Genomic DNA, 16796 nt, shown 5'->3' on the forward strand with positions numbered 1-16796 from the left:
TAATTTATCGTTGATTTTTTTAAACTGTTGGCCGAATATAAGCGACGCGACGCGACGCGACGCGGTTTCGGCCTGGTAATAATCGGGCTCGGCCGGGCGTGTCGATGACATGATTTCACGAATTCTGTTACAGCATTGACGACGAGGACCGTGCACACTTTGCGGGCCAATTATTAATGCCGCGTTTATTATTCCCGACGTAAATACTGTGACGAGGGGGCGAGCACACACGGGTCTCTCGCGTGTTCGCAGTTTCGAGTCACGCGAAATGACCGGGCGGGTTTGCGAACGATTAGTCACCGAGAACTTGAAAACAACGATCTAAAGTTATATTACGGTGGTTAAATAGGGGCTGCGTTCAACAAGCGAAGCAGCCAACGATACCGATGCCGTCATCGATTCTCGATTACCTGTTTTCATCGTTCGCGAGGGATTTATGCGCGATCGAATTATAAATTGAACGTTGTCGTTCGAGTCGTTTCACGCGGGACCGTAGATTAGTTAGTCGTGACGCAAATCAGTGCTCGTTTGAAATTTCTAGTTGGCGGCAACGTCGCCGGCCTTGTAAAATGCATTCATTTTAATTTAACTCGCGACGCGACGCCATCGGCAACAACTGCTCCCGTATTAAACGAGATTACGAGACACTTGCTCACCAGTTAGCTGCCACACCCGCTTCTGGCCTGCTACACTTTTCTCACTTAATTCGATATGTTCACGGTCACTGGTCTGGCACATTTGTTCCATGAATTCCAGAGAAACACACACACCGTGATGAATGTACCCCATAAAATCACGTGGATCGAATTATCCAACTATAATTTAAGCCCTAAATTGTTAAAGGAAAAAGGGCTACTCTTGGTTTGAATCCCAGGAGCACAGGACACCGAGAACAACAGAGTTTCGTCGCGTTTTCGGTAGCCCCGAGAAACTCTCAGCGAATTTAGGACAGTTTCTCAGCCCGAGGTAACAACCTCGCGAAGCTCGTTGTCGGTGGTTCGAACGAATCCTGTCTAATACCTCGTCGAAGGAAAGAAAGCCCTATCCGAGAAGTTTTTCTCCCTTGAATTTTTCTAGCTCGTCCAACGGAGGAAAACTGGTGCTGGAGCACTCCCGAAGGGTAAATAAAACTCATTTGCACCGAGGACTTTCTTGACTGGCGAGGTAGATCGAACGACCATCCCCCCTCCCCTCTCTCCCTCTGTCTTTGCTAGCCAATGAAATCTTATGCGGCGGCAGTTACCGTTTCGTCGCCCGAAAATTCAGCCGCGGGCGGTCGCGATCGACTTTACGACCGTTTTCGAACAACTTCCGGATTGTTGGAAGCCGTTGGAACGGCGGCGAATGTCGCTGCATCGCGCCTAAGCACTTTTATAGCGTGACCTACGCTCGTATCTACAGCGCTGCCAGAAAATCGTGGCCAAACATCAATCGTCGCGGTTAAATGAAAATCGCAAATTCCGCAGATTTGTCGTCTCGGAACTTGAGAGGATATTCAACGGGATTTTTTGAGGACGTTTCAAAAGATGAAAGAATTAATCGCATCTACCTCGCAAAAGGAGGATGACGCGGTAGAGGACGCTTGCTTTGCGCGGACCGGTAGAATGGCCGTTCCGGTCGAATAGCGGCTCGTCTGTCCATCGCCGGTCGTCTATCCGTAGTCCCGGGTCTAGTTTATCGCGATTCAATTGCCTATCGTCGGGACAGATACGAATCGACTCGACTCGAAGTCGAGTCGGGTCGAAGTTTCGTTCGTTAACGGGAACTTAAAGTCGGTGGCTCCGGCACGGCTCGGTCTGCGGCCGTTTGCGGTTCTTAACGCGCGGCCTGCGCCTGACAGATTACTCCACGGGGATTCGTCCTGTTCTTTCTGCGACGCGAGACAACTTCCCATCCCCTCTCAGCCCGCCCAGCCCGCCCAGCCCGCCCAGCCAGTCGAGGAAGTCGAAGAAGTTTCCACGATGACGGAAGAAGAATCGAAATCCTCGTTCCGTCGCGCCGGTGACAACTATTGCGCGCAGAAACAGACAATACAGCACTCCGCGGTTAAATTTACGACGATTCTCTAGCCAGCAGTTAAATTCTTGTCGTAAGGAACGCCTTTTTCAACGACTGACACAAATACGTCTTCCAACAAAAATGGACATTGTTGTACATCGAGAAGGGATTCCACGATTGAAAAAATAAACACTGACGACGCTTTACGGTTTAACGTATAGTCAGCGCGAAACAATTCCCGAGGCGAAACTCGGATTAAAGAATTATTCGGCACACCGTGTGTTAATCGAGGCAACATCGTCGCTCTTCGGAGCTCCCGGCAGGCCCCTCTCCCATTCAGAATTGAATATTAATCGCGCGCAGTGTATCCTCAGCTGTTCGGTCAGCGATAAAGTTGTTCGACCTTCTCGGTCTTTGTCTTGCGTCTTCAGGTGTGTTCCACGCTAAATATTCGCAAGCCGCGTGGCCGAAACCAGCCGGTGAACCCGATGATCCGACACGATACATCAGCTTGCGGCGCGGTCACGCGATAGCACAACATTACGCGTTCGTTTGCTTATCAACTCGCCGGTGTTTAAGCTCCGCGTAACCGTAACACGGTTATCTCTCCGACCCAACGGCTAAATAGAAACTCGGATTCCCTTTGAAGCAGCAAAATCATTTTTCGGAACCGGTCCGACCACCGTTCTGCTTGATTCAATAGTAGCTTCTTTTTACTGTGTAATTCCAGCATTTTTAACGAACAAGTGTTCCAACGTCACGTGTTTCTAACGCAAATTAGAATGAATAATATTTTATTCTAGCACCGATAACGGGCACCTGAAATGATCCACTAGGCGAAGCAATAGTCGAACCAACGATGGCCATCGTTACAAACAGAAATGGAACAACACAACCAGCATTCAATTTCCAAATTGGCCAGCCATTATCCTCATTCGAAACAACAGAGGAGAGTAGCAGAGACGAATGCACCAGACGCCGCAGGTTAATTCTCAGACCAATTGGATCCATTTTGATCCATAAACGCCCCCGTCGATGCTCCAATGTTCTACCAAACAACGTAATTCATTAGTTAGTGCGATTGAATCCGATCAACGTCGACCTCGGAGAAATGGATTCAAAAGTATGAGGACCACCTAAATCGAGCAGCTTCAAAAAATTACAACACTTTAGGTCGGACAAAGGGTTAATTTTTGTACAGTCCGGTACGTATCGGTACCGCGGTTCAATTGTTGAGATGTAACCTTTTGCCGCTTCGCTAGAGCCGGCAACTTTCAATCTCTTGTTTCGCTGTCTGGTAACAACCGCGGCGAATCCAACGAATCGAGCGGATCCAGAGTGATCGAGGGTAGATCGAGCGTGTCTCGCTCGTCGAGAAGATCGATCGTTTCCCGTGCGTTTCTCCCGACCGTAATTTCTCAAGGCGACAAGCGTGATTCGCGACTCGTACAACGGGACACGCTGTCGTTACAAATTCGAGACTGCGTTCGACAGCGTCAGCCAACCCGAAAACGTACACCGGGGATTTTATTTCGCGGACCGGATAGCTCGGCCGTATCATGCAACGGCAGAAAAGTTCAGCGTGTCGAATCGACAAATTGGCGGAGGACACGGGACCGGGTTCTCGTGATATTTTAAAATAAAAACCCGGCGGGCTGCGGCCGCACGCGCGTTCCCCTTTGAATTCCGCAAACGCTCAACCTATTTTTCCAGTGTTGTTGCGTTCTTTTTCTCTCCCTATCGTCCTCGGATCACGGATCGTCTAGCTTTGATCCGTCGAACGGAAGCTCGACCAACGATATTTGCCCGTGTTTGACCATTAGAAAACCCGCCAGTCCATTAGAAAACTTGTCAAATAACGCGCTCGACTCTCGGAAATTATTCGAGTCAATATTTTCATCCGGAAAGAAACACGCGCGTTTTGTTGGCGTCTCGTTCGTGTTCCCACTTGATATAGCGTCATCGAATGCTCCCCGAAACTCGCTGAAATTTCTAGAGAATTTTCTAGGGACACACGGACCAACGACCTAGACACCAAACTAACAAACATGACGGAATATACGGCAGACGTCCAATCAAATTGCACCGGCCTTTGAAAAACACGCCGCAAAACACGACAGCCACGACAAATTGTTCTAACGTATTTTTTTTTTTTTTTTTTTTTTTTTTTAATAGTTTTTCGCAACCCGATGCGGCAAAAGGTAAACCAGAAACCATTTTATAGTCGCCAGCGCGGAGTCGAAAACTCCCGGGAGAATGTAAAAGTTATTTCGAATATTTCCCACTTTTGTTTTCATAGAATAAAAAATATTCCCTTCCGCGAGGCTGAAAGAACGCTCGATCGTCCCGCAGGCTAGCAACAAAAAGAGTTCCGAGCGTTTCGCAACGTTTGTCGTTTCCGTTTCGCGCCTAGTCACGAACAGGATATAATGGTATACATTTGGCAAGCACTAATTGTCGCCGAGGTGACCTACAACTCGCGAAACGCATTGCGTCGATCACCTTGAGAATTTCATCACGAGGATGACAATTGGTGGGTGTTCAGTCGCAAAATGCGCTTCCGAATGACTCACCGATGAAATCGCTTCCGCGATTATTCGACCGTTGCACTTTAAGATTGTTGCTGAACGTAGTATGCACACATCGGTGCTTCCTAAAAAATAGTAAAAATTAGAAGATATACGAATGATTTAATAAGCTTCCAGTGGACAAGGAGATATCGAGTGATTAAAGAAAAGCAGACGAGCATGTTCCGTCAAGTTTTATTCGACTTGGCAGTCACGCTAAAACTTTCCTCATTCCGCTGACGCGCAACAACGACCAAGTTTACATATAAATAAATTCATTTTAATATGAAAAAACTCGGCTCACTCGATGAACGCGACCATGCGAATCAGCCGCGATTAAATCCGGTCTACGCGCTCTACGTTAAGGCTGACCATACATCTAAAGATTATAGTCATTTCTTTGCCGACATCTTTGGAAACATACTCTTTGTACCGTAGTTTAATACTTTGCGCAACGTGACACAAGGATTTCCAATACAGTCTCGCTCGAAATCGCTAGACTAGATTCGTTACAGTTATCAGATAGGCGACGATGAATTACATCAACATAAATTTCAACCCTTGCGTCGTCACCCAGCCCATTTTCCACGACGTTCGACGAGAAAGAGATTCGAAAGTAGGCGTTGACACAAGGGCTAGCAAGCACCCACGAAAACGTCCCATCTTAGAAGCTATTCGACTACCTCGTAGAAAACATCCAGTCGACGATAACCGTAGACCAAGTATGAAAGCTTGTGCAACCTGGAAAAAACTGTAAAATTCGTATATTTTGTACAAGAGTTCGCTACCAGCGTTCGTTCCGGTAGCAGTCTTCGTGGTCGCGATATTCTATGGACGCGCGACACGTTCTCGAAGAAGACACGACGCGGAACACTTGGTCAGCCTTGGCTCTTCAGCATCGCGCCGGTGGCGTACTTCTCGGTAGCCATCAGCTTCTGCAGCGGACACTTGAGCCAGCTGTACCAGAGGGAAAGGAATTTGTAGGTTCGGCTTGGTCCCGGCTGTTTGTGGAGAAACTCGCATAGGTTGCAAGCGGCGCGGCGCGAGCTTTCCCCGATCCTGTAATACTTCTTCCACTCGAAGTACTTGGCGTACTCGTGCCGGTTCTTCATCAACGCCTTCAAGTATTTGGCCAGCTCCTCCGGCGAGTCGAAGTCGAGCGCGTCGATGTAGGAACCGGGCGGCGCGAAAACGCTATAGTTCGCGCCACCGTAAACGATCGGCACCAGGTCGTACCTGAAATCCAAACCAGAACATCCCTGTTTTCTAAAAAGCGGATACTTGAAAATTGGCGAAATTCAAATTATTCGAAGTGAACGCTGCACCGCGGTTAGCTGTACAATCTAACGATCAAATTGTCCGTACTGTCAGTAGCGTGCCCCGGTTTGCCAATTCTTAGGAAAGCGGAGTTTCGCGGGAAAATCCACAGACTGCTCGTAGAAACCTGATCGACGAGTACAGTGATCCGTAGCAACTTTTTGTCGGCGTGTCTAGTTTCCCCGGACGTCAGCTTTCTAACGGAAACGAGTTTCGTGGTTTAAACAACTCTAAGCGAAGGGTTCCAGCTGTTACTATAACCGCAACGAATGGTTCTTTCTTCCGCCGGAATGTAAATTGACGTCTGGGAGAGAGAAGGAGAGAGAGAGAGAGAGAGAGAGAGAGAGAGAGAGAGAGAGAGAGAGAGAGAGAGAGAGACGATCACGACTAAGACTACGGTTACGATCAGTGTTTAGGATTTTATGCGAGTGTGCCAGAAACGTATAGACAATGATGAGACACAGGGCCGTGGCAACATCGAACATACTTTGAGAACCCTGTTAGACCATCCAACAATTTTCTATTGCGTTAAGATATGGAGATCTTGCTGGCTATTCCGAAACGTGGATTTTTTATTAGGAAAGTATGCTTGCCCCAGTGTAAATATTTATCTAGAAACTGTAAACGACCAAGTTTGTGCCGTTTGTTTCAGCGAGGTCTCCGCTGTAATTTTCTGCGCTTGGAAAATTCTCACACTTTTTTAAGACGACATCAAACATTAACATTAGTCGTTGGTCCAACATTTTCTGGAATTTGCTTTGCATTCTTATTACTCGTATTATTGCGCGTTTCTCTCAAGCTGTTTAATTTAGCGACCGTCCATAACTCTTCCTCTTCCCGTAATTTTCTGGATCTTTTTATAATCATCTTCCGACTTTTATTAATTATATTTTAGCTTTCTCTGCAATAGGTTAAACGAGTACTGCACTACGAAACGTATCCAATGCAAGCGTTCGCAGGACAATTAATTTATTCTGTCCGATGTGCTCTCGTCGGATCGTCAGGAAATGTCAGCGACGGTAACGGTGCCCTTGCGAAACGTGACAAAAACACACACGCGAAATGAGTAAAGAGAAAAAGTGGGGCCGGAGGGAAATTGTCAGAGGAATTGATTCGCAGCGCGGCCACGTGTCGAAACAATTCCAGAATCCGCGGATCGGGTCCGATCGAATCGGATCGTTTACAGGCGGCTCGAAATGAGTTGTCGTTCGGGATCGGCGAACTGCGGGCTTGCGACTGACAATTTCATCGGCGAAATCGTGACCCACGGGTGGAGCCATTGTTTTACCTGAGTGCTTTGTACAGCTTCTCGGTTACGTAATCCTCGCAGAGAGAATTCTCGAACGACAGGTAGAAAAAATAGTTGGGCTCGGCGACTTCGCCGAAACAGTCCTGGGTACGGGCACACGCGTGATCGCCGCACTTCCCGTAGACGTCCACGGCCACGTGTTTCGACAGCTCGAAGATGTACTTCTCCCTGCCGGACTTTGCGTGACAGTTGCTCACGAACCACGCGATAGGCTTCGTCTTGCCCTCGATCCGCTCCATCAACGATTTTGGCGTGTCGATTGGCTTCTGGTCGCCTGCGAACATCAACGGATTCGTCCAATTCTTTATTCTTTGCGAATCTACTTCAACCACCATTTTAAAATGTCTCGGAAATCTTAAATGCTCGATTGGAGCGTGGAGCGTTGCGATAGCATTTGACGTAAGAATTTCTCTGCGCGAACAAACAAGGGATCGGCTGTTCTGTCAACTAAAAATCTCGTAAATTTCCGCTGAGATTCGGAAATCTTGAACAAGCAGGACGAACAAATAGAACGTCGCAGAAACGCGACAAAAGCGGCAGACGCGTCCGAGCGAGAAACTGAGCGTTAACGTCGGCAACAGTTAACGTAGCTGGCGACGACGCTTTAATTATGACGTTTCCCCAGCGTTGCATAACGCGATTACGCAAAAATGTTCTCGCAACCTGCTGCCATTTTCCGGCGACACGGCACAGCACCGCGCGTACACACCTTTCTACACGGCTTTTGCTCGCTCGAGAGACGTTCTTTAAATACCTCGCTACCTAATATTTCAAAATGATCGTAAAGTACAAGAACCTAACGCAATTACCTACTTACCGATGAAAAAATCTCAGATAATTACAGCGCGCGGTTTCCCTCGTTTCAATGAGCTTTTAATGAAATTGCGAGGGAATTTTATCGCGGCTGTCAAGGTGTTTGTTAATAATTTAGGCAGCCGTGGCACAATGTTAAGTGGGACGTAAAACGGAAGATTACATCCTTAACGTATGCTGTAAGAAAACTTTATTTCCGAAATAGCCTTTTTACTTGATACGTTGTACAACTGGTATCCATATTTTAACAGAAAATCGTCAGAGCCCCTTCTCTCGCTTTTCTTTAATAAAAATTATTGCAATTACGATTGACAAAACGTGCAAACGGATACGAAAAATTCGCGTTCCGACGAAGGCTGGTGCTCGTCGAGGACAATAAACGTTTGCCTCAAGTTTATGGTTGCTCGGGGCGGCTTTAATCGCGCTTGTAGCGTGTGCGTAAGACGGAACGAGATTAATTACACGGTGGCTCGATTATGAAGTGTGCGAGAAGGTGCACACGGTGCACACGGTGCATACTCTCGAGGCGGATGCAGAAAGAGAGTGGTTTTCGCGCGCCCCGGCGAAAGGCGGAGAGCGAAAAGCAAACATCTTGAATAATCAATGCGCGCGGAGGGAACGGCCGCTTCTGGATGCTTGGCGACGAACGTTCGTTTAATTCCAAACTCTGAGAACCACTTGAAAGTTCGCGTTCTTGAGCGTTTCGACAGCTTCGGTGGCGGTCGCTCGCCGTACCGGGTGTTTCCTTTCGGTTTGCGCTGCGATTTCCACAAAACAGGCGACAATAATCGAAAATTCCATGTACATTCTGTCCCTCGAAACCGTACCGACAATATCTCTGCTGTCGATGTTAATATATTGGGTGCACAAGAGGTTATCGCCTTTCTGCGAGTTCAAGCTTCGCGTCGAACGCGATAACGTTCCGAGTCTACAGTGACAGAGGTGTTCCTAACGGGTTCTTAATTCACGGTTCTCTTGCGCAAACTCTCTAACGCGTGTAAATCGCTCTAACCGGGACTTTCCGTTTACGGCGCGATGCTAACGGAAAAATTAAATATAATTCCCTTTGAACAACGTAACAGGATTCTTCGATATGAGACGATATTGTACGGAAAAACAGTCGAGAATCGACCTCGAAACGCTGGCGCCTGAACAAGTGGAAATGGTCAGCCATGATCAGCCAAGACGAGGCGCGCGACAGGAATCTCGCAAGACGAATCACGGAAAGCATCGTGAACATTTCTAGACCGGTCTTCCGACTTTCCTGTGGAAGAGAAGAAAGTTGATAGCGTCGTTCGATGGTTACCTGTGCGATTATAATACTCGACCCAGGTGGTGTTGGCCATCGGCGCGACGACCCGGCCGGTGGCCTTTTCTTCGACGTCCCCGTAGGTCCAGACTACGTCGCTGTCCAATCTGTACGTCATCGTCAGATTAAAGTAATCCTCGTAATAGTAGTCGAGCAGCGGCCGATTGGCCGGGCTCTCCAGATTCACGAAAACGTACCACTGCCGGGGGCTCCTGTTGGCCGGCAGGTCCGAGAGCTCCATTTCGTTCGCGTGAAACAGCACCGCGTCGAAATCCTTAACGTCCGCGTAATACCTGTCGTGGGTGGCATAGCAATCGCTGACGGGACAGTTGTCGAAATCGTTGCCCAGATAGAACGTCTCGTCGCCGAACATCGTGTTCCAATAGAGTATCTTCTTGGTGTTGTTGCTGACCGAACGGTGCGCCGAAATGATCCTCCTCAGGGTCATCGAGCCGTAGATCTTCACGTTGAAGTAGAAAGCGAGAAGGTAGACGGAGCAGAGGAACGCAGAGACCACGATCAACACGTTCCTGCTGAGGATCCATGATCTCATGTCGGCGAGTCCTCTGGATCGGCCGGCAGCTGCAACCAATCGTTCAACGTTCAACGGACGACAACAACTGCTGGACCAACGAGACAGGTCGATACACTGCTCGAACAACCCAGCCAACGATCCCTGCGACAATTTCGATCGCTGTACTACCACTCGGAAAGTCGACGTTCGCGTTTGATCTCGACGGTGGTGGAGCTGCTGCGCGAGTGGGAGCTCTTTCGAATGATCTACGATTTCTGGATTGTTTACCGACACGAATGTGCCATCGACCCCCAACCGTTCCAGACTGCCCGGTTTCGTTCCGGACGTTCGCTTCCGACCAGCTCCGCGTTATCTACCGAATAATCATTGCGTTATCTTATCTTGTCTTACCGCATCGACGTTGGTTTTAACGCACAGTAAGGCGTAACAGACTTGTCGCTGTAAACAGACAGCACGAGGGCCCGTCGTGTTTGCCACGATTCTCAAATAAGCCGGAATACCGTTGTGCCGTGCCTTATCAAAATTCAAGAAAAGCAGCGAGATAAACGATCGACCCCTTCTGGTTATCAAGGTAGAATCTTCGTGAATTCTTTGTCGGACATGCAGGTAGCAGAAGACGCGATTGCTATGACGCGACAGACGGTGATCGACAGACGGTGATCGACAGCGGTAATTCGCGAATCCTCGGGAAAACCAGTTTGCCCGCGGAATGTCCCCGGCATTTCTCGGCATAGTTATTCGCGTACCTTGTCGCCGGCAGACGAAGATATTACGCAACGCGTCTACGGAAAGAGTACACGGGCCACGGGGTCCTCGTGTTCCGTTCGATTAAAAGTTACTCGTTCGGCGGGAACGAGCGCGGAAACGACACTCTCTTCCGCCTCTTATCCGGTCGCTTTAATCCGCGGCTCGCGTAACGATCGAAATTTCTAATTAGCGCGGCACTCGACTCTCTTCGAGGTTCGTTAAAAATCAAACGATCTCTCCCCTTCTTCTCCCTCCCCCTCCTCTTGTCGTCTCCAGGCTAAACGAAACGGAAAGAGAGAGAGAGAGAGAGAGAGAGAGAGAAAGAGAGAGAGAGTTTTCGACACCTTCAAACGCGACTGTCACGTGACACGTGCGAATTAATTACCAGAAGGCCTCCAGAAGTTTTTCCTAAATGAATAGAATGTTAAAGTAGAATTTTTACCTTGAGGGACCAGGACTGGGATACTTAAAACGGCCTTTAACAACCTGAGATAAGAACTGAGATAGAACTATCTTTCTGCCCTGGAATCCCCGTGAAACGTTTTATTATAGTGCAACGAGGGCACCGATACAGAGACGCGCGTCCACGTTTCGTCCTTGTCATAGGAAAACTGAATTGCATAGACACTTTCACAGGTAAAAGCAATCACGTGGACGCGCCGACTGTGAAAGCGAACGGTGGGCTTGACACGGACGCGTCAAACGCAATTGTCGAGGCTAGGTATCAACAGATGATCGGCTGGCGTGCTCGGTCAAACCGTTTACAACTACCCGAGTCCGCCCTCGAAGCGCGCGAACCTTTCGAAACGACGACCTTTCGTGCCATCCCAGTCCTTCGGTTAAGAAGAACTCGACAAACTAACCAGAACACACTTACTTTAACGTTGCTCAAACTCGTACGCGATCAATTAAGACAAAACGGAGGTAACGACGGACAAAATAGATTACGATCGAGAAGATGAAATCACGAACACGAACACTGCAAAAGAGAACGCGAAATCGCGATCATACGCGAATTTCTGTTCACACGATTGTATCGAGTGTTGACTCGATCGGTATTTCGATCGTTTCAACGAGGCGTTGTTGGTAACATCAATTTGTTTCGCTGCCTACCTTCGCTGTTTAAACAGTTTGCTAACTGCAACACATCTCCTTTAAGAAGCATCGAAACAATTTAACAGGAGAAAGTCGTACAGTCTCTCGATATTATGCTGTGTATACACGTACACGCATAACTGCGGTTGTTATGCGTGGAAAATAATAGGACAGTGATCTTTTGTTTCTCTAGTGTTTATACTGTTTTCAATTTAATCGACTGATTTTTCTGATACGTGTATATAATCCGCAGTCTAATTACAGCAGTGGTTTCGATTGCTATCAGGGAAATGCGTTGGTCGGTCGGTACGCAGTTGGGAGGTCCCACCTGAACCGTGTCGGCGTGCCCGAAGGCCGAGTCTGATCCTGGTGATCGACGCGTAAGCGATATCGCGATCGGCCGATCACGGGCCGATCTCTCGGCGAGGCCGCATTTTCCTTCGCGCAGAAAATTGCTCATCTAACGTTCGTTCACCGTCTCGGTCCGATTTGCGAAGTTGTTTCACTTGTCACATTGCCGATCGCGGGCCAAAACTGGTGAATCGATATCGTGGCTTCGCGACAACCAGCTGGCTGCGCTGTCGCAGACCGACTGGTTCGAAACGCGCAGGCCGTGCCCATCGCCAGCCAGCCTGTGTCACACTGCCGCACGCGGCTCTCGGCTCTCGGCTCTCGGCTCTCGGCTCTCGGCGTCGAACAGTCGCGAAACGCTCGGAAAGAGACCGGTTTTCGCGGCCGACGAGCCTCGAATCGGCGAGAATCGGCTAGGATCGGTTCGCGTGCCCGTCGAACGTATTCCAAGTTACTCGAGCCGATATTAACCTTTTGAACATTTTTTGAGGGTCAACAAAATTTTGTTTTTCGAATATCTTGGAAACCATTACACCTAGAGGAATGTTCTCGAGAGCAAGGAGCAATTATCACGGGCAGGAAGTCTGCGGAATTTGTTCGGCGAATGTCCGGTCTCGCATGCTGAAGCGCGTCGCGTGCAGTTTGTTGCAGCACGTTGCGCAACCACCGATGCATAGACACCGCAACGCGAGAAGGCGAGAAACCCGAGCGTTCGTCTGATTCTTAATCCGCGGAGATCTGGCGCTCCCATAAATTTATAATCGCGATATCGAACACGGATAAATCTCCCGAAGACGATCGACCGCTGTTCGAAAGTGGCAAGTTTCGAGAACAAAGTTGCACGTTTGAGCGTTTAAGCCGCCGAGTTCAACCCCTTTATATCCCCAATGAGATTAGAACTTGTTTGTTCTGATTTTCTCCCAGAGAAAAATCAACGTGTACGGATAAACCTACCGGCGCCAGTCAAATTGTCCGGTCCCAGATTATTTATTTTACTATTATTAAGAAGTAGTAAAACGTGTATGTCCAGACTATCGAACGGTGACTGTTTGGCGTCGACCGAAGGTCGGAGTCGCCGGGGGGCCGGGACCACTCAGAAATGAGCGCGCGAGGAGGCAAGGAGAGACGGGAGAATTGAACCCTTGTCCTTCGGGAAAATGCACTTTATTTTACTTTGTCACGACGCACGAGGTGCGAGGCACTCGAGAGCGCGAGAGAGAACGCGCGCACGAGAATCGCGAGCCGGCGAACGTACGGAGATCTTGCGCGTGCAAACTTCTGCCGTCGGATCGCGAAGAGGAAATCTTGAGCGGCACGAAAAGCGTGCCGCCGCGAGACGGAGATCTTCTACGCGGACGCCGGAAATCTTGTCGCGAAACAGAGTGCACGTAACGCGGCGCGGGAGATCGCGAGAATACTGCTCCCGAATGATGCGAAATCGCGAGAGTCTCAGAGCGCGAGAAATGAGAATCTCTACTTATCGAGACGAGAGCGGACAGACGAGCAAACGTGCTAGAGCGATACCTTGCGATTGATGAGCGTTCAGAACGTTAAGAGAGCGAGAAGGCATACGCAGGTGCCTTAAATAACAAAGACCGTCGAATGTGGAGCACCGTGATTGGAGCTCGCACATCGGACGATCCTTGTTTGTCTAAATTTGAAGGATTCAAGCTGTGAAATTCGGCCAATGAGAATTGAAACGGTTGCTACGCGGTGTCGAGCAACGGCGACACGCGCTCTTGCCGCGTGTTGACATACGCGACAAAAACCGTATGAAATAGCGGTCGCCAGTTCGACAATAGGCACCGAATTCCACAGCTTGAATCCTGAACAGTGACTGTAATCGTTGAAACGGGGGCGTTCGAATATTTTCGAACGTTACCCGGAACCTCCTCTGGCTCGCGGGATAGAATCTCGGCGGTTTCGGAGCGATTAAATCGCGAACAACATGCGTCATCATGCGCCATGATAACCTTGCGGTTTCCCTGACCGCCAAATGGCTCCCTTTTCCCCAATTTATCGCCCGGATTGATCGAACGGTACCGATATTCATCTACGGCCTCGTTGTTTCCTACAAACGACGGTCCATAGCTTGAACAAACTAGGCCACAAGACCTTATGCACCACCACATTTTTACGATTAACGTTTCGTTTTTGTTATTAAAGTAGAGCAGCCGAGCTTCGAGTAGAAAATTCATTATAATTTGAAGGGAACGAAAACAATGCGTTTGTCCGCGGGCTGTCGCCGATTCCCCCTGGTGAGGCAGGGGAGCATTGCCCGTTGCTGTCGACACAGCTGTCCGGGAGCCTAGACGGATTGGTTTAATATTATGCATGCGCGACGGCTACGTGCCCCTCCAAATCAATATGTTCTGCGTACATGGAAAACGCATTTTAATTAGATTTCGACTTGAAAAAGTGAAAGACGATATAACTATATCCTCGACGCTATCCCAGAACCTCTGCCTTTTCCCCACTCTCCTCGTCTAGCCCGTGGTTGGCTACGTTCTACCCTATACGCGGCATTCCCCTCGCAAGGGCCGGACCCTACGCGACCCAAAAGTGGCGCCACCTTCAAACGCTTAATTCGGCGGTCACTCTATTCGTTCGATGCCGGAATCGCGGTAATTTCTCGAGAAAGTCGACGTAAACCGAGTCCTCATGAAATATTACCGGCGTTCAGCCCGATCGAAAGCGGCGTGTTTTATTAAGGTAATGGAACAAAAGGGGATCCGTCGGGGGCTTGATTCGCCGCGGTCTTTTCGATCTCACCCGGCGGCCCTCTAATCTATTCCGCGCACGAAACAGCCAATCCAACAGCGAGGAGAGGGACAGAGAGAGAGTATCCGAGACGCTTGTACCCGGCTAAAGCTCGGCGATTCGTCTTCGTACACTAAATAATAATTCGAAACCGGGCGAGTTTAACCTCCTTGCGGCCTTCGCGATCCGCTCGGGCAGGTTTCTCCGGGGATTCCCTGTGGCAAAATCCGCCGGCTAACGTACCACGTCTGCGAGACGGTCTCGAAAACCGACCGGCATCCCCGGCGAATCCGGGTTTCGCCGGCTATTTCGCTCCGATACCACCCCCCGTGATTAATTCTTCCCATTAATCACGGTTCTATACGTCGTCGGGCCGCTATCTGCTAACTTGCTCTGCCACCGCGGCGCGGCGGCACTCTAAGCGGCGCAGTATCAATCATAATCGGAATTTAAGGAGCCGCGAGCGCTCGTCCCTCGCTGTCGAATTTATCGCCCTTGCCTCAGGATTCACTGTGCTCGACGAACACGCTCAATCCTATCGGAACAAGGTTTAAATAGATCAAAGTACAAAAATCGCGTCGATTCTTCTGTAAGGAGAAACTCGCGTTCCCGACTTGTGCCATCCCGATGAGTTATCGCGAAATGACGACGCGTCGCGTAGTTTCCTGCGACCTCCGCGTCTCGTCGCGTGCACTTCCGGTAAATACAGTCGTGAAATGGAATCGACGGTTTCCCTCTTCCAGTCGAGCGATCAACCAACTGCCCTCTTACTTCACTCTTGACCAGCCCTGAAACTTTCCCAAAGGATTCCTTGACTGGTGTGACTCGCGGTGACCCTCTTCCACTTCCTCTTCCTCTTCCTCTTCCACCGTCTCTTCTTTGGAAGCTTGTACACCGCTTGTCACTGTTCTTCTTCTTCTTTTTCTTCTTCTTCTTCTTCTTCTTCTTCTTCTTCTATTTGCGTCGACGATGTGAATTTTTCAGGTAGGAAATGCGGGTAATGCCTCGATCTATGTGACGGAGGTGTGTAAGTACGGTATTTCTGAAAAATTTCTCACCGTCGTTCTTTTATTATTTCTGTGCGATACCTTTATCAGCACGTTTGTAACATCTATTTTTCGCGTCGCTGTTCGTCCCTCCTTGATTTCTACGGTATCGATCACCGACTGCAATGTCCAGGAATAGTAATACAAATCATAATCAATGTTAAAAATCTGTAGCTAACAGAATTCCGTTTGATTTGTCTGTGCAGCGCTCTCGGATCGGCCGATGTTCGCCGAGCCAATACCGAACGTCACCGTGCCACTGGGGAGAGACGTCAACCTGCCCTGTGTCGTCGAAAACCTCGGTGATTACAAGGTAATTAAATCGAGCCGTCCATCGGACCAGTACCAATCACGAACGGCCAACTAAAAATTCCCGGTTAGATCGACGCATTATTTATTAGATAATTATTTATTAAACAATAGTACGAAGAAAATGGAAAGTAAAGAAGCGGAAGGGTCGAGTTGAAAGAAAAGCGTTCGACGGGTATAGTAGTGGAGATAAAACTAAAACGGTCGCTAAGATAATCTAATCTGATACTGTAGCAGAGGGGCTAACGAGGGTAGCTCGAATTTTAGAACGACTAGGGTCGATGGACAAAAAAATTTAGAACCCGCAAAAAACACGGTTAAACGAGAAAGAGGGTAGTGCGGGCCATTTTGGCTAATAGGGGGAGAAATTATTTTCGAACGTAAACAGGGTTGTAAATAAGATTGTCCAGCGTCTACGAAAAAATGCGAAGACCTATAAAGACCGAATTGCAGAAAAGAAGAATACTGGTAAAACAATTTAGATCTGCCTGAGCATCCATGTCGCGAGGATAAGCCTGGACAAAATTTCGGAACGTAAACAGGGTTAGCAGAACTAGCAGAAATAAAAGCGAAAGAGATTGTTAAACCATTTTAGCACTCTGTGTCAGTCGGTAAGGGGTTGACGGATGCAACGCAATTA

General features: G+C 48.8%; 2 protein-coding genes across 4 annotated transcripts in view; one reads left to right on the forward strand and one right to left on the reverse strand.

The window, feature by feature from the left end:
- The window catches only part of LOC143362195 (lachesin), a 235587-nt gene that overhangs the window by 146005 nt on the left and 72786 nt on the right, over positions 1–16796 (forward strand). For both annotated transcript variants that reach the window (XM_076802149.1, XM_076802150.1), the window contains one exon: positions 16054–16160. In XM_076802149.1, the coding sequence (XP_076658264.1) occupies positions 16054–16160 (107 nt within the window). The remainder of the gene's footprint in view (positions 1–16053; positions 16161–16796) is intronic.
- On the reverse strand, positions 4745–12400 carry Fuctc (alpha-(1,3)-fucosyltransferase C). 2 transcript variants are annotated; one of them, XM_076802151.1, is made up of 4 exons: positions 11709–12400; positions 9311–9895; positions 7171–7465; positions 4745–5801 (listed from the first exon to the last, which is right to left on the reverse strand). In XM_076802151.1, exons 1-4 carry the CDS (start codon positions 11758–11760, stop codon positions 5444–5446), a joined length of 1290 nt encoding a protein of 429 aa, XP_076658266.1. In that variant the 5' UTR covers positions 11761–12400; the 3' UTR covers positions 4745–5443. The 2 variants fall into 2 exon arrangements, with proteins under 2 accessions (XP_076658266.1, XP_076658267.1); XM_076802152.1 differs by having other exon boundaries at positions 12019–12397.

The sequence above is a fragment of the Halictus rubicundus genome, chromosome 16, assembly GCF_050948215.1.
Source record: "Halictus rubicundus isolate RS-2024b chromosome 16, iyHalRubi1_principal, whole genome shotgun sequence".
Taxonomy (NCBI): domain Eukaryota; kingdom Metazoa; phylum Arthropoda; class Insecta; order Hymenoptera; family Halictidae; genus Halictus; species Halictus rubicundus.

Coding starts and splice junctions, on each gene's coding strand:
- Fuctc (XM_076802151.1), bottom strand. CDS start 11,760: ATGCTTCTTAAAGGAGATGTGTTGCAGTTAGCAAACTGTTTAAACAGC. Junction 7,466..9,310: donor CGAGTATTATAATCGCACAG/GTAACCATCGAA, acceptor TGATGTTCGCAG/GCGACCAGAAGCCAATCGAC. Junction 5,802..7,170: donor AAGCTGTACAAAGCACTCAG/GTAAAACAATGG, acceptor TTTGGATTTCAG/GTACGACCTGGTGCCGATCG.